General features: G+C 59.7%; 1 protein-coding gene across 1 annotated transcript in view; it reads left to right on the top strand.

The window, feature by feature from the left end:
• The first annotated feature begins 359 nt into the window (after positions 1-359).
• Positions 360-16,635, top strand: part of Rasal1 (RAS protein activator like 1) — a 19,379-nt gene continuing 3,103 nt past the window's right edge. Inside the window, exons 1-15 of the mRNA XM_048785670.1 lie at positions 360-460; positions 2,766-2,879; positions 2,982-3,043; positions 5,615-5,744; positions 7,505-7,586; positions 7,671-7,802; positions 8,842-8,930; positions 9,333-9,450; positions 9,533-9,686; positions 10,012-10,076; positions 10,341-10,453; positions 11,897-12,089; positions 14,813-14,950; positions 15,672-15,951; positions 16,584-16,591. Coding sequence (XP_048641627.1) covers positions 375-460; positions 2,766-2,879; positions 2,982-3,043; positions 5,615-5,744; positions 7,505-7,586; positions 7,671-7,802; positions 8,842-8,930; positions 9,333-9,450; positions 9,533-9,686; positions 10,012-10,076; positions 10,341-10,453; positions 11,897-12,089; positions 14,813-14,950; positions 15,672-15,951; positions 16,584-16,591 — 1,764 coding nt within the window. The 5' untranslated portion in view covers positions 360-374. The remainder of the gene's footprint in view (positions 461-2,765; positions 2,880-2,981; positions 3,044-5,614; positions 5,745-7,504; positions 7,587-7,670; positions 7,803-8,841; positions 8,931-9,332; positions 9,451-9,532; positions 9,687-10,011; positions 10,077-10,340; positions 10,454-11,896; positions 12,090-14,812; positions 14,951-15,671; positions 15,952-16,583; positions 16,592-16,635) is intronic.

Raw genomic sequence — 16,635 nt, 5'->3', positions numbered from 1 at the left:
TCGGTCCCTCAAGCCCCCAAGAGGCTTGTGTTCAGCCATGTCCAGTTTCTAGAACAGCAAAACAGAGGCCCAGAGAGGGGATGGGACCTGCCAGGCTTATACCACGGGTGGTGGCAGGGTGCAGCCAAGAGTCCGAGACCCTCAGTGCAAGCTCTTGGCCACTGCTCTGAGCTTCCTGGCTGTTAGAGTGGACTTTCTGGCTTCAGTGTTCCACTTCTGCAGTGGAAGCCCAGAGCCCATGCGTGTGGTGGGCCAGGCATGCTATGGGTCTTGCCTCTGATCGACATGCTGTGTGACCCTGGGCAAGTCTCCTCCCCTCTCTGGGCCTTGGCTCGCCCTACCTGAATAATGAAGGTGGATGGGAACTCCCACCCATGGGTATCCTTTCCCATCTCTTCCACAGCTCTGGAAGCAGCGACCCCTACTGCCTCGTGAAAGTGGATGACGAGGTGGTGGCTAGGTGAGGAGGGGCCCAGGGAGCTGGGGCGGGGGGGATGCCTTCCAGTCCTGGAATCCAGGAATGGGAACCCACATTTTGAAGAGGAGCTGGGAGGTCACTGTTACCCCACAGGCGATGTGTGGGCTGAAGGTGGCCACTCTCTGCCCTGGCCAAGGCTGCCAGCTGCTGTCCCCATCCAGCCCCACTGGCCACTGATGCCCTTCCCTGAGACCTGCGATGCTCCTGCTGCGTCCCTGGGGCTGACTCAGCCGCTGCCAGTCTGTGCCTCCCACAGTGGCCTCCCTGGGGGCGGGCACCACACGCTTGGCTGGACTGGCTGTTCCGGGCCTGCTGGTGCTGCGGGCACTTGTGCGCGTGTGTGTGAGCGCGTGTGCATCCGGCTATGCCTGCCCGGCATGGCCTGCTTGTGAGTGTGGGTGTGGGTGTCGCAGAGCGGGTGTGAGTGCGTGTGACCACGTGTGGCTGTCCTTGTGGGCGTGCAGGCCCACAGGGCTGTGTGTGCCCGTGTGTGGCGTATGACATGGATATACACAGGTGTGCACACGTGAGCACCAGGGCCCGCCTACTTGGTCACACGGGAGTGAACCCGCGAGGGTGAGCTGTCGTGTTCAGTGCACGGGTCTTTGAAGGGGGCGTGGCGCCGGCTGCGCGGGGCTCCCACCCGCAGCCGAGGGACAGCGCTCAGCCCCGCCGCGGGCCTGAGGTGGGTGGGCGGGCGGCCTCGGTTCCTATGGAGACGGCAGGATTCAGGATGCTTCTGGCGCCAGTTCTGGTCCAGATGGGCCGGGAGTGGGGGTGGGGAGGCCACCTTGGGGGTCAGCTGCAGCACCCTGGCTGACCTGCGTCGTTCTCCCTGTGCCCAGGCGGCCCCTGGCCCTGTCCCGTGATGCTGCCCCAGACCCACAGATTGATTTTTCATGTGACCCTGGGCTGCTGAGTCCCCCTTTTTTGGGTTGTGAGGAGCCACCTGGGTCACGGGGTGGGGAGCTTGAGGGGACCTAGGTGGGAAGACGCTGAGGTGGAAGGTGGGGCCGTTTGGGAGGACTGTGCCCAGGGCTGGGCATGGGGCGGGGGCGGTACGTGTGTGCACTTGCGCATGCGCTCTCCTTTGGGCCAGCAAGACGAGAAGGGAGCGCCAGGGAGGAAGCCCCCGATTTGCAGCCGTGACTCTGGGTGCATCTTCGACGAGAAGGGAGCGCCAGGGAGGAAGCCCCCAATTTGCAGCCGTGACTCTGGGTGCATCTTCAGTGGGCTGAGCCGATTCTTTCTTCCCTGTTGGGTCAGAGGAAGTGCGTCTGCAGGCTGCTAGGGCCCGATGCTGCGAGCCCGTGCCCCTTGCCTGCTTGTCTTGGTCCCTAGCCCCCTGTGGTCACCCTGGCTTGCTGCATGCTGTGAAACCCCGGGTGCTTTGCCCCTTCTGACTTCACTGTGGCCCTTGACGCTCCCTCGTTTTCCACCCAACACTTTCCTGAAACGTTCGTTCCTGCCTTGGGGCCTTTGCACATGCTGTCCTGCCACCTAGACCACCTGTCCTCATCATCTTGCTCCTTTTTGCTTGACTAACTCCTGCAGGAAGACCTCCCCCTCCCCCACCCCTCTCTCCCGCACCTTACCCGCCTGGACACGTGGAGCGCCCCCCAATCACCAGGCTGCTCCTTCAATCTGGGTGGAGGCCATGGAGTGAAGGAGCAAATGGAATTGGGTGGGTGTGAGTGTGTGTGTGTGGGGGGTGTGTGTGTGAGTGAGCTGTGTATAGCTGTGGTTTGTGAGTGTCTCTGGGTCTTTGTGTGTCTCTATGTTCTGACGTGTCTATTTGGGTGACTGTATTTATGAATGTGTTTCTAGAAATTTCTGAGCATGCATATGTGTATCCATACGCATGTGTCTCTGGCTTCCTTGGTGTATCTGGGAGTGTCTGCGTGTCCGTGTGTATCCCTGTGCATGTGTGTGTGCACACGTACTCATGCACATGTGTGTCCCTGGGTGGGTGCTTGTGGGTTCCTGTTGCTGTGACAAAATTACTGAGGAAAACCACTTGAAGGAGCAAAGGTGTATTTTGGCTCCAGGTTACAGGGTCTCAGTCCATGGTGGGGCCTCCCTAGCTTTGGGCCTGAGGCGGAGCATCGGGGCAGAGGGTGCGGCAGAGTCAAGCTGCCCGCCTCCCAGCTGCCCCTCAGTGGGTGAATCCAGGGGCAAGGGTGAGCCCCCGATCCAGGACAACAGCCTTTGGGGGACAGTCCACACCGGGCATGATAGCGTGCATCCGGGTCTCAGGGTGCCCAGCCTCCCCTCCTGCCTCTTGCAGAACAGCCACCATCTGGAGGAGCCTGAGCCCTTTCTGGGGCGAGGAGTACACAGTTCATCTGCCCCTGGATTTCCACCACCTGGCCCTGTACGTGCTGGACGAGGACACCGTTGGGTGCGTGGGGGCAGGCGGGGTGCCCAGGAGGTGAGGCATGAGGTCACCGCCCAGCCCTTGAGGGCTGCCGCTGCTCCCTGACTCCCCTCTGCCTTCCCGCAGGCACGATGATGTCATCGGCAAGATCTCCCTGAGCAAGGAGGCCATCACGGCTGACCCCCGAGGTGAGCAGGGGCACCCTTGGTGGAAAATGATGTCCGCTGTGGTTTCTGTCTTCACCTTCAAATTCAGTCCATGCATTGAGCAGTTCACCCCTGGACGTGGTTGAGCATCTCACTTCATCAAATGGAGCGAGATTTTCCTCCTTCTCAGGGACTCCGGCTTCTTCCAGGATGGTCAGCGTCTCGAGGGCCCCTCTAGAATCTTCTCCTCTTTCTCCCTCCCTGTCCCTCTCTGTCTCTGTTATGTGCTGGGATGGAACCCAGGCCTCCCACGTGCTGAGCCACACCCCAGCCCTAGAGATTTTCTAAACAGCACAAGAAATACGGACTGGGGGCTGTGAGCCACGCCTGTAAGCCAGCCACTTGGGAGGCTGAGGCGGGAGGATCCCAAGTTCTGATCTAGACAGGAAGATGAAGCGCCTCTCCCCAGAACAGGGCAAGGAGAGAGAGTGGCCCGGGAGTGTCCCCCAGTGGGAGCTGGACAGGCACGTGGAGGTGGCGGTGGGCGGGGTGATGAAGGTGGGCGTGGCCAAGCGAGGTTTCCCAGAGCACAGGGAGGAGGCGGCTCTGGAAGCCACTAGGGTCCAGGGGCCCCTGGGGACTCCTGCAGAGTCAGCCCTCGGCAGAGCCGGGTGGGGTCCACGGAGACAGCTGTGGATGCAGGCTGGAGTCTGGGTTTTTTTCCGAAAGCAATGGGGAGCCGTTGATGGTTCTTGAGCAAGACAGGGGAGAGATGGGAGCTAGCTTATCAGAAGGAGGAGTGACAGCAGGGCCTGAGTGTGTCTTCAGGAGGTCCCTGTGGTTGCCTTGGGGTTACTGCTACCCGAAGGGACAAGGGTAGACCTGGGAGAGGAGTTAGGGGTCTGTGGCAATGATCAAGTGACAGGAAGCCGATGACATCCTGGATTGGGGGTGGGGACGTGGAGATAGATGCTAGATGGGGGACTTCTGCGTCCAGCAACACAGGGAACTTCAGACGTGCCCTCCTGCCACATCACGGGAGATCCCCAGTCACTGAGCATCCCCAGGATCTTGTTGGATTTGCTGTCTAGAAGGAACCTCCCTGGGTGTCTCCCCTCCTTCAGCCACAAGCTGAACCTACAGGGGGGGGAGGAGCAAGCCAGGGGACGAGGAAGGGTCTCCCTGGGAGCAGACGTCAGCATCCTTGTTGGCAGAGTCCAAGGTGTGGGCTGGGGGCACGAGGCAGTCACCCAGAACAAGGACAGCCCCTGAGACCGAGCCCCTCACAGGCTCCCAGGGTGTGCAGGGAGTGCCCCTCTCCAGGGCTCCACACCCCCGAGGTGTCCCACAGGGGAAGGTCACACAGACAAGACTGCACCGTGGATGATCACCAAGCGCCATGGGTTCCAGGGTCACGAAGGCTTCAGATTGTGTTATGTCTTTGGTACCAGGGATTGAACCCAGGGGCACTCAACCACTGAGCCCCATCCCCAGCCCTATTTTATACTTTATTTAGAGACAGGGTCTCACTGAGTTGCTTAGTGCCTCACCATTGCTGAGGCTGGCTTTGAATTTGCGATCCTCCTGCCTCAGCCTCCCCAGCTGCTGGGATGACAGGCGTGCGCCATCACGCTTGGCTAAAAAGTCAAATATTTAAAGAAATAAAATGGGTAGCCACAAGAAAGACCGACATGAACAACAAAATGTTAAAGCAATAATTTAAAGAAAAATAAGCAGGTCTGGCTGAGAATGTGTGCCTAGCATGCGTACGGCCCGGGTCTGATCCCCAATAGCACAATGAATGAATGAATGAAAATGTGAATAAGCAGGTGGATTTTAAAATGTAACCAAATGAGCTGGGTGCGGTGGTGCATGCCTGTCATCCCAGCAGCTGGGGAGGCTGAGGCAGGAGGATTGTGAGTTCAAAGCCAGCCTCAGCAACTTAGCGAAGCAACTCAGTGAGACCTGTCTATACATAAAATCCAAAATAGGGCTGGGGATGGGGCTCAGTGTCGAGTGCCCCTGAGTTCAATCCCTGGTACCCCTCCCCATCCCCCCAGAAAAAAGTAACTGAACAAAATTTTTCTAGAAAATTACAACTATTGAAGTCCAATACTAGGTTTTTAGTTCACCTTGGTTTTAATTCTAACCTAAACCGAGTTAAACGTCAGCTCATGCGGAGCTGCAGGGAGAGCCCAGTGAACCAGAGTCCAGAAGAATCATCCAGAATCCATTTCAGGGAACAAGGAGAAGAAAGATGCACAAGAGCAGGCAGAGGCCTGGAGGAGGACTGGGAAGGTCTAATATCCAATCAACTGCAGCTCCAAACGGGAGGAGAGGGAGTGACCTGGACAGAACAAAGAGCCCAGGGTTTCCCAGAGCTGGAGGAGGGATCCGGGTCCCTGACAAGGCTCCAGCTCTGCCCTTTCCTAGCTGTGGGGTCTGGGTCTCTACCTGGCCTCCCTCTCGCCATCTGAGCAGGGACTCACGGCGTCCGCAGGAGGAGGCTGCCTGGGCCCAGGCTCCACATGAGCTGCAGGCTCTGGGGTTTAAGCTAAGCCGGCGCCTGGTGCCCGTGGGGGCTCACTCAGCATTAGCGCCTGTGCCCTCCAGGGATCGACAGCTGGATCAACCTGAGCCCCGTGCACCCAGACGCGGAGGTGCAAGGTGAGGTCTGCCTGGCGGTGCAGGTGCAGGAGGATGCCCGCGGCCGGTGTCTCCGCTGCCACGTGCTTCAAGCCAGGTATGGCCCTGATGGAGGTGGCATGGGGCAGGGGGCGGGAGTTCTGAAAATGAGCAGGAACCCCTGGGTGTCCCCTGTGCCTGGCCTTCCTCCTCTCACCTGGTGCTCTTCTGAGCTCCCAGCTGGGATGCTGTGTGGACAACGGCCCAAGCTCAACAGATTGCAAATGGAATTACAATTTTGTTGGGCGCTCAGTGATTGGCAATAAGAGGCTAGACTCTCCTCAGGATGGCCAGGCAGACGTTCATCCGATTATAACCGACTCAGTTCAGACTGGCTTAATCAGAAGCGCTATTTTAATGGCTCATGGAACGGGCATGTAGCTTCTGGTATGGCTGGATCCAGGTGCTCACAGGGCGGCATCAGGGATCTGTACATGTCTTTGGCTCCACTGTCCTCTGTGGTAGCTTCTGTCTTAGGCAGCCTTTCCCAAGAGGGTCCTCGCGGTCCCAGGCTGGCATCCTACCAACGAGCTGCTCCAGTTGACAGAGAAGTTCTATTTCTCACCATTTCCAAGTAGTGTCGGCTGGGTGTGGGACCCAGGCCTACTTTGGAAACCGTGGCCCTGTCTGCTTGGTGAGGCCTGAGTCACAAGCCCACTCCAGGGATGGAAATCAGAGTGCGGGGTGGGTGGTCCTGGCCCAGAAAAGTCAGTGGGAAGACAGAGACAGGGCCAGGGGACCCACACCTTCCTTCTCCCACTTGTCACTGTAATTCCCTCCTCCCTCACTCCCCACCCTCACTCTTAGGCCGCTGCTCATCCAGAGGGGGGAGGATCTCCATTTCTAGCTTGCTGTGTGACCATGAATCCCTTCACTGCCCTCTCTGGGCCTCTGCCTCCACCTCCAGGTCTCTGCCCCAGCGTGGTCCCAGCTGGGGCTCCCGGAGTCAGGATGAAGGAGCCTCAAGGAGGCAGGGCAGGCTAAGGAGGCTCCGGCTGCTTTCTGCCCGTGGCCCCCTCCCCAGCCGCAAGACTGTGCAGGAGCCTAGTGAGAGCAGGAGAGGGACGGTGGCTGTTGCTTAGCAACTGTGTCGGCTCCTAGGAAACCAAAGGCTTGGGATGCGGCAGGGCTGGGGAGGGAGCAGCCTGCAGCCCCCAGTGGGGGTGTTCCAGGATTTGGGAGCCTCAAGAGGGAGGGATGGGGATGGTGACTGGGGTGTGGCTTGAGTTGTCATGGCAATGGGAGGTACAGGGTCCCCGTCTCCTGCCTTCTCTTTGTTCCCAGGCCGGGTGTGGGCATGCATGTTTGTTGAGTGAATGAGTGATTGAGGCCCGCCACCCACTGGGCGCTGTGTCCTTGCCCTGTGCCCTGGGCTCGGCCATCTCCCTCTCCTTCACCCCAGGCCGTAGGATTGGTCTGCTGTTTCTGCCGTTTTCCAGATGAGGAAACTGGGGCTCAGAGAGGGGCATTCACTTTCCCTAGTGTCCCCCAGCCAAAGAGTCGTCCTGTAGGGCCTGCGGGTCGCCGAGGCCCCTCCCTCCGCACCACACCTCCGTGTGCTGGACCTTTCTGTGCCTCAGTTTCAGCTGGAAGAGGGGGACTTGCTAGTCCCTTCTCCCTGGGTGTGGGAGGTGCGGAAGCTCCTGGGTCTGCACAGGCCTGGTGGGCCCTGGCAGGGCCCCTGTGCAGAACTGCAGGTTGCCTCGGAAACCAATGCCATCGGAACCCGTGACCTTGAGCCCCCTGCCCAAGGTCCAGCTTGGGTCTAGGTCCTCGTGGGTCACGGGTGCCCTCACTTCTCCCCTCGTCTGTCCCCAGGGACCTGGCCCCGCGGGACATCTCTGGCACCTCTGACCCGTTCGCTCGTGTGTTCTGGGGCGGCCAGAGCGCGGAGACGTCGGTGAGCAGGGACGGGGTGAGCAGGCGGCAGCGCGGGCGGGGCGGGGCCCTGCGCTGGCCCCTCACCACCCGCCCGCACCCCTAGACCATCAAGAAGACGCGCTTCCCACAGTGGAACGAGGTGCTGGAGCTGTGGGCGACGCCCGGCGCCCCGTCCCGGCTGCGAGTGGAGCTCTGGGACTGGGACATGGTGGGCAAGAACGACTTCTTGGGCATGGTGAGCACCGCCCCTGCAGCACCCTCCGTGGCTCCCCAGTGCCTCCGGGGAACAGCAGGGTGACTGGGATGGTCCCTGGGGGGCGCATGCTCAAGGCTGACTATAGCAGGAGGCAAGAGTAAGTAAGAGGGACGGGAGGTGGATGTCCGCACTGCTTGTTCTGATGTAAAATGGTCCAGCGGTGGAAAACGGTCTGGCAGGTCCTCAAATCGTTGAAGATGGAATTCTCATATGACCCTGTAATTGTTCCCCTGTACACATAAGAGGAATGAAAACCCGTGTTCACACAAACACTTTGACGTGAATGTTCATAGCAGCATTGTTGAGAGTGGCCCAGAGTGGAAACAACCAAGTATCCACCAACAGATGAACACGATGTGGTATGCCCATACAGTGGAATATTATTCAGCTACGAAAAAAGATAAAACACTGACCTGTGCACGCTACACCTCATAAGACTTGAAGACAATGAAAGTAGTCAGTCCACTGGAATCCAGACTATAGGATTCCACTGACAGAGAGAGGTGGACACAGGGCCATGGTATCCGCCAGGGGCTGGGCTGGGGAGTGAGGCTTTCCAGGGAATGGGAAGGAATGTTCTGAGATTCATAGGAGGATCGCACAACTGTGAGAATCCGAGAATCCATGGAGTGCACTTTAAAGGGGTCAATTGAAGGATGTGAAGTCTATCTCTAAAAACTTGTCATTTGACACAAGGGAAGGGCGGGGACTTAGGGGTCTCCTGGACTGTCTTGAAGCCTTTTGATGTTGCCGTTTGCATCTCTGAACAGCTGAAGATGACCCAGTCCAGTCTGCTGTCTCTAGCAGCCTGGTGACCCTGGGCAAGTCACACCACCTCTCTGGGCCTTAGTTGCCTCAATTGTAAATTCAGTGTCCCCTGGAGGCCCCAAGTCCCCTGGCAGGAGCTAACGACTTGGGACTGGGAGAGCGGAGGTGACCCCTGGCAGGTCCTGCCTCCACCCTGTGGCTGGGCAGCCTGAGCTCTTCTAGGAGCCCTCTGAGGGGTGTGTCCCCACAGGTGGAGTTCCCGCCCCAGACCCTGCAGCAGAAGCCGCCCAGCGGCTGGTTCCGTCTCCTGCCCTTGTCCAGCGCCGAGGAGGATTCTGGGTAGGTGTGGGTGTGGGGGAGGGGCTGGCTGGCCCCTGGGGCGGGTCCCCGGGCGGTGGGCGGGCCCTCGCTGGCCAGCCCCAGACAGTGCCCCTTATTCATTGTCCTCTGTTGGTGACCACATTTGTTGGATGAGCTGTGTCCAGCGTGTCCACCTCCCCCGTCTCCTGGCCAGGGGGGACAGGGGCGACCTTGATGTGCGCTCAGAGCCGAGGGTCCCAACACACTCGTTCTCGCTGGCCACGGGGTCTCCCGGGTCCTTCCCTGCCTGCACCTGCGGGCCTCAGTTCACACCTGCCCACACCTGTCCCCAGGTGTGCACGCCACCCAGGCTGTGACACCTGCCCAGGCCCCAGTGCCAGGGTCCCCCTGCCCATGCGTACTTGTATTCTCGTCCCTCAGGGGCAGCCTGGGGGCCCTGCGGCTGAAGGTGCGGCTCTCGGAGGACCGCGTGCTGCCCTCGGGGCGCTACCAGCCGCTCAGGGCGCTGCTCCTGGACGCCGTGAGGGCGCCGGCCGAGGTGGGTGCGCCCCCTGCCCAGGGAACCCTGGCTCGGGGGTCCCGGGCCCCAGGTCACCTCTTGGCTTCCTGTCCCTGCCCAGGAGGACACTGCCAGCCCCTTGGCTGTGCTGGAGGAGGTGGCCTCGGGGGACTGCCGTCGGGACCTGGCCACCACTCTGGTGAAGTTGTTCCTGGGCCAGGGCCTGGCCGGGCCCCTGCTGGGTTACCTCACCCGGAGAGAGGTGGCCCGCACCAGTGAGTTGCCGGCCTGTCCTCCAGGGGCAGGGTCTGCGGGGGCCCTGGGGCAGCACAGGGCCTCGGGCTGAGGCTGCGGTTCCTTCCTGCGGGTCTCTTGCTGCGCACCCCCCAGTCAGCCTCCCAGGCCCAGGCCCTGGTCTGGCCCCCTGGGAGCTGTGTGACCGCGGGTAGCTCGCTTGACCTCTCTGGGGTTGGTACTGTGAACAGAGTCATGTTCGGGTCTCCCTGATGCTTGCGGCCAGGAGGGTCAGGGCCCCAGTCTCAGGCACCTGGGCTCCGCTGGGTGCAGCCACCAGACCCAGTGACGCTCACCTCCCCGCAGCCGACCCCAACACGCTCTTCCGCTCCAACTCTCTGGCTTCCAAGTCCATGGAGCAGTTCATGAAGGTGAGTCTGTGCGTCCAGTGGGGACAGGGCCACTCCCTTGGGGACTCCCTTCCTCCCCTCCCAATGCCACCTGGGCCCCAGAGCTTGGCTGGCCTTGGTGGCACTGGTGGCTGAGCTGGGGTACTGGGGTTGGTGGCTGGTTCTCCTTGGGTGGTGCCCGTGGGCATGCCAGGCCCCCAACCCTCTCTCTGCAGGGCCCCTGTCCCCAGCTCAGGGTCCCCCTCCCCGGCCCTCAGCCGCTCTGTGTGGTGCCCCTGCTCCCAGCTTGTGGGCATGCGCTACCTGCACGAGGTCCTCAAGCCAGTGGTCAGCCGCATCTTCGAGGAGAAGAAGTACGTGGAGCTGGACCCCTGCAAGATGGACCTGGGCCGGGCCAGGTGAGCGGAGCCCAGGGACTGACCCTGGAACCAGCCAAAGCCCCGTGAGGCAGGGAGGGAGCGGGGCCCGGATGGAGTCATCCATGCCCCTCTGGGCTCCTCCTCCTTTCTTTCCAGAATCTTCTCCCCTTCTGCAGGGCCAGAGGAGCTGGTTGCTGGGCCCTGGTGGGGACAGCAGAGGGTCTCTCCTTCCCTTTGGGCCCTGGCCACATGTTCCAGCCTCCTCAGAGTCAGGCATGAGGCCCCCTTTTTACAGTTGAGGGAACAGAGGCTCAGAGAGGGAAGGCTGTCTGCCTAAGGTCACACAGCTGGGAAGGTACAAAACTAGGAGCTTGAGCCCAGGCCCTGAGCAGAAAAGCAAAGTCCATCTCTGAAGCTGCAAGCTGCGGGCTCTCCCCAGCTCGCCTGGACACTGGGAGACTCGACGGGCACCTGGGACCTGGGGTGGGGCAGATGCTGGAGCTGGTGGTCCTGAATTCCAGGGCCAGCTCTGCCACCCATTTGCAAGGGGACCTCTCTAAGCCTCAGCTTCTTTATCTGTTCAAAGGGAACAATCGGGCTACCTCATGAATCAGGTCTTCACTGGGGTTAGGTGACACAGTGCCAGAGGCTTAGCCCAGGGCAAGGAGGGGTTGAGAGCCTTCAGCCTGCTCCAGGGTGTTCTGAGTGTGAGGCCGGGCTGGGCAGACCCTCGGCCTCAGAGGAGGAGGGAGACAGATGTGGGAGAGAGGGCCACTACCCTGTCATCTACTCAACAAAATGGCAGTTGGATGCCAGGCTCTGGGCCCAACATGGAGGAAACAGCTGGGAACCGAGAGGACAAAGCCCCATTCTCTGGGGGGCAGGTTATCATCAACCTGAAGAAGGTCACTGGAGGTGGTCAGTGGGGGGGTGGATGACACTGGGAGGGGCTCATGATACTCCTGGCTAGTGGCAGGGGACATTCAGGCAAAGGCTTGAAGGCAGCGAGGGAAGGAGTCATGTGGAAATTTGGTGGAAAAATGTTCTGGGCAGGGGGATCAGCAAGTGCGAGTGCCCTGTGGTGGGGGCAGGTGTCTCTCCTGTCCCCGCTAAAAATGCACTAAACCAGGTTTGTGAAAAGGGGCATGTCTGCTTTGAGGGGGTAACATTTAAGCTGAACGTAGAGACAAGAATGTCCCAGGCCAGTATAAAGACCCAGAGGTGGGAGTAAGCTCAGGGAGATCAAGCAACAGCAAGAAGCGCAATCGGCACATGCCTGTGATCCCAGCAGCATGGGAGGCTGAGGCAGGAGGATCGCCAGTTGGAGGCCAGCCTCAGCAACTTAGCGATACCCTGTCTTAAAATAAAAAATAAAAAGGGCTGTGCACAGTGGCTAAGCGCCCCTGGGTTCAATCCCTAGTACCAGTGCGGGGGCGGGGAGGTGTTTCCAGCCAGCAGAACAAGGTTTCTCTGGTCCCCCAGGAGGATCTCCTTCAAGGGTGCACCCTCAGAGGACCAGGTGCGGGAGAGCAGCCTGGGGCTGCTGACTGGCTACCTGGGGGCCATCGTGGACGCCATCGTGGGCTCCGTGGGGTGCTGCCCGCCCGCCATGCGCCGCGCCTTCAAGCAGCTGCGCGTCTGTGTGGCAGAGCGCTTCCCGCAGGCCGAGCACCAGGTGCGCCCGCGCCCGGGCAGGTGGGAGGTGGGGGCGGGGTGCGGTGGCAGCTTGTCGCACGGGGGGGAGCCGGTGCAGGGGTGGGACCAGGGCTGAGGGTTCAGGCAGAGCCCAGCGAGGGCCGGATCTTGTTTTCAAGGACTCGCATCTTCACCTTCTGATCCAACCTTCACACCCGCCTCGCACAGCGGATCCCCGTGTTATTCCCATTTCCCAGAGAAGGAAACTGAGGCCCAGGGCGGGAGTCACACAGCGAGGAAGGGCCGGGGCTGGCTCTGATTCTGTGCTCCTCGCCACCGATCGTGGAGTCGGTGCCAAGCAAGCCCTTCCTGTGTTTCAGCTGAGACAGGAGGAGGGGACAGGGGTGCTCTGTAGGAAGCGAGGGAGGTTCAGCCTGACTCCCTGCTGGCTAGGGTTTGGCCACCCTGAGACAAAAGGTGGGACACGGGGTTCAGGCAGGTGAGGTGAGCAGAGCAGACGCGGGGCAGTGGGGAGTGGCAGGGACTGTGGCAAACCGTGGCTCCCACGGTGTGTCTCAAGGGTCCACTGGGGAATGGAGGCCAGGATTGCCACATCCTCAGAGTGACGCTCTCTGAAGGCCAACCTCTGGATTCTCTGTGAGGTCTCTCGTTTATAAACGTTGGCACTAAAATCACCACCACAAACAGCCCCCAGACACTTTGCACCAGTCATGACAGATGGGTGGTTGGACTGGTTTAAGGCTCAGCACACCTCTGAGGCGGCTGTCACTGGCCACGCCTACAGATGATCTCAGTTGAGACTTTTTTCTTTTTTCTTTCTTTTTTTGTACTGGAGATGGAATCCAGGGGTGCTTCACCACGGAGCCACGTCTCTGGCCCCCTTTTTTATACTTTCACTGAGAGACAGGGTCTCACTGAGTTGCTTAGGGCCTTGCTGGGTTGCCGAGGCTGGTGTTGAACTCAGATCCTCCTGCCTCAGCCTCCCCGAGTTGCTGGGATCACAGGCGTGTGTCACGTGCCCTGCAAGACTAATGTCCGGGCTGGGGATGTGGCTCAAGCGGTAGGCGCGCTCGCTTGGCATGCGTGCGGCTCGGGTTCGATCCTCAGCACCACATACAAACAAAGCTGTTGTGTCCGCCGAAAACTAAAAAGTAAATATTAAAAGTTCTCTGTCTCTCTTAAAAAAAAAAAAATAGATTAAAAAAAAAAAAAAAAAAAGACTAATGTCCACAGAGCCAAGTGGCAGAAACGCAGGCCTGAGGTTCACTTTGCAGGAAGATCTGCTACCCTCTTGAGTGTTGGAGACGCGGTGGCCCAATTCCCGGCGCCTGGCTTGGCACTTGTGCCCTCTGCCCCCTCTCCTCGGCACTTCCTGCTTGAACATGGGAAACTGAGGCCCAGAGAAGTCCAAGCCCCTCCTGGAGGGTCAGGGACCCTAACCTTGTTTGATGCCCAGCAGGAGCGGCCCCTCTCCCCCACCCACTGGGAGTGAGTGCGGGGTCCCCAGGCAGGGACATGCTCCCCGGTGTCCCGCTTTGCTAGAGTCTCACGGCTGTGGCAGGAGCGGCAGGGGGGAGCCTGCCCCGGTGGCCCAGCCCCAGGGAGAAGCAAATCCTTGCCTCCAAGGTGGGTGGGCAGCAGGACCTCGCTCAGGCCCTGGAGGGTCGGGAGGAGGGTGCCAGAGCACCCCGCGAAGGACCGACCAAGAAAGGGGGCGAGAAGGACCTCGAGGACAGCCCAGGGGTCCAGATGGGAGGAGAGAAACCTTCCTTGGGCGCCTCCGGTGCCCAGCTCCTGCAGGTCCCAGGCAAGACCTAGATGTCCCAGGAAGCTGGGCCACGTCCTGAGGGCGTCGTGTGGGGTGTGGCTGCCACCCCTAAATAAGCACCGGTGCATGTTGTCAGCTAGATACAGCCCGCGAGTGTGAGGGGGAGCCGGCTTGGGGAGAGTGAGGTGCAGCCGGGAGGGAGGAGCCAAGCGCCCCGCCCAGGTTGGCGGCAAAGCGCAGTGCTCCCTCCAGCCTGCAGGGGGCAACAGCCAGGGGCAGGTGCGCATGGGAGGGGCTCTGGAGCCTGCTGCCCTGGGTTTGCTGCTGAGCCTCAGTTTCCTCATCTGGAAGGTGGGATAACAGGATCACCCCCCACCAGGTTATTTGAGGACTCAGTGTGGTGGTCTAGGTTTAGCTCTTGGCAGTGAGTGTGTGCCCCCGCCACCTGGTGTCGGATGGCCAGATGGTGCAGAAGAACACAGTTCCCACCCCCTGGGGTGCAAATCCTGGCTCTGCCATGTTCAGCTGTGTGGCCTTGGGGAAATGACCTTCCTTTTCTGGGCCTCAGTTGCCTCCTCTATAAAGTGAGAATACAATCCCTTGGAGGGTGAGCAGGAAATGCAGGGCTGTCTGGAGAAGATTCTGGGCTGTTGTTACAAGGAGTCGTATGTTGTTTCCTCCGCTCATCAGCTGTGTGACCTCAAACAAGTCACCTGCCCTCTCTGAGGTTCTGCTTCCTCCTATGTAAATCGGGAATAATGGTGGGCCGTGTCCTTGTCCCAGCAAGGGTGTCTGGCTAAGCCTGGTTCTGCAGTGTTGTGATGTCACCCCATCTCCTAGATGGAGGAACAAGGCTCTCCTTGGTGGGCTTGGGCCTCCGACCCTGTCCTTCCCTCTGCTCGCTTCCTGGTCTTCGCTGCCTGGGGTCCCGGGGCTGGGGGCTCCGGCCCCTCTCACCTGCCGCTCTCCCCCAGGACGTGAAGTACCTGGCCGTGAGCGGCTTCCTCTTCCTGCGGTTTTTCGCACCGGCCATCCTCACGCCAAAGCTCTTTGACCTCCGGGACCAGCACGCGGACCCCCAGACCAGCCGCTCGCTGCTGCTGCTGGCCAAGGTGCCGGCAGTGGGGAGCCGTCCTGGGCCCTCTTAGCCAGGGAGCAGCCAGACAGGAACAGCCCCGGAGGCCAGAAACCCCAGGAGACCCCAGAGCACCCCTCACCAGCCGCCCACAGTGCCTCCCAGTTTCCTTTGTTCATAAGGAAATCTCCGCCCTTCGAGGAGGCACAGGGAAGCAGGCTAGCAGTCCTTCACACCTTAGTGTGAATTAGACCATCTTTGGCAAAGCGGCAGGAACCTGAGGCTCTAGTGGGCTCCTGAGTGCAGGATTGTTAGAGTCTGTAAACAACTGGCTGCGGCAGAATAACCGGGGGGTGACGAACAACTTGTGTAGATTGATACAGCAGGAGTAGGAGCCGTTTATTGTAGGACAACAGAGGTATTTATACATTCCACACAGCTTATCTTAATTAACATAAACTAGATACATCAGTCAACCAATAAGGAATCTCCACACTTAATGGCTCGGTGGAGTAAATTCACAAACCACTCCCTCTGGCATTTTGCCAGGCACCATCCAGACTTGTTTACAGACTCTAACACAGGATCAGGCTGCCCTGGGTGGGTCTAGTCTTGGGAGGGAACAGAATAAAGGGACTGGGCTGTAGATTCCCAAAGAGGGAGGGAGGGAGGAACAGGTACCGCTTCAGGCCCTGATCTGGGTCCACAGAGGACCCTTGCCTCTCAGTGACCCTGGTGTCCCTGCTCCCCTGCCCCAGGCTGTGCAGAGCATTGGAAACCTGGGCCAGCAGCTGGGCCAGGGCAAGGAGCTGTGGATGGCACCCCTGCACCCCTTCCTGCTGCAGAGCGTCTCCCGCGTGCGGGCCTTCCTGGACCAGCTGGTGGACGTGGATGGGGATGAGGGTGAGTTCCCATGGCCCCCACACCTAGCGCATCACCCCACTGAGAGCACTTGGGACCTCTCCCCATCCCAGGTCCTCAGCATGGAGAGAGCCTGCAGATCTGCTAGTCGCTCAACAAACATTTCCTGGCAGAAATGCTAAGTCCCAGAGATGAGCAGAACTCAGGCCTTGTCCTCTAGGCCATCTCAGCCAACAGAGGAGTGGGGCTTGGTGGGCACACCACGGGCAAATATCTATTAAGTTATATAACAGTCACCTTTGTGGGTGCTTGGGGTACAGCAGCAAAATGAGACCGAAGAAGATGCTGCTCTCATAGAAGTTTTATTCTAGTTTTATTCCACTAGAATAAAATGAATTAGCAAATTATGTGGGGGGTGAGGGAGTTGTAAGTGCTGAGGAGAAAAAGAGGTGTGTGGGGGGCCGTGTTGAGAGGTAGCAGCAGGTTGAGCTTTTAGATTGGGTGCGCAGGAAGGGCATCACTTGGTGATATCAGAATAAACACCTGAAGGAGGACCGAGAGCCGTGGGGATCCTAGGAGGAGTGTTCCAGGCAGGAACAGCACGTGCAAAGGCCCTGAGGTAGGAGGAATGCTGCAGGGAGGGCCAGTGAGAAAGAGTGAGTGAGAGGGTCAGAGGAGCAGGGAGCCGGGTCCTTGGGGCCTCACAGGCACGGGAAGGATTTTTGTCTTCGACTTGGAGAGAAGTGGAGCCCGGGAGAGTCTTAAGCAGAGGAATTGGGGTTGAGTCCATTTTACAATATGGGTCCCAGGTCGCCAGGTAGTTCCAAGTCCCACTGGAGCAACCTGCCGGCCTGGGTCCCT

The sequence above is a fragment of the Marmota marmota genome, unplaced genomic scaffold (genome assembly GCF_001458135.2).
Source record: "Marmota marmota marmota unplaced genomic scaffold, marMar, whole genome shotgun sequence".
Taxonomy (NCBI): Eukaryota; Metazoa; Chordata; class Mammalia; order Rodentia; family Sciuridae; genus Marmota; species Marmota marmota.
This window is presented reverse-complemented; position numbering and strand designations above follow the sequence as displayed.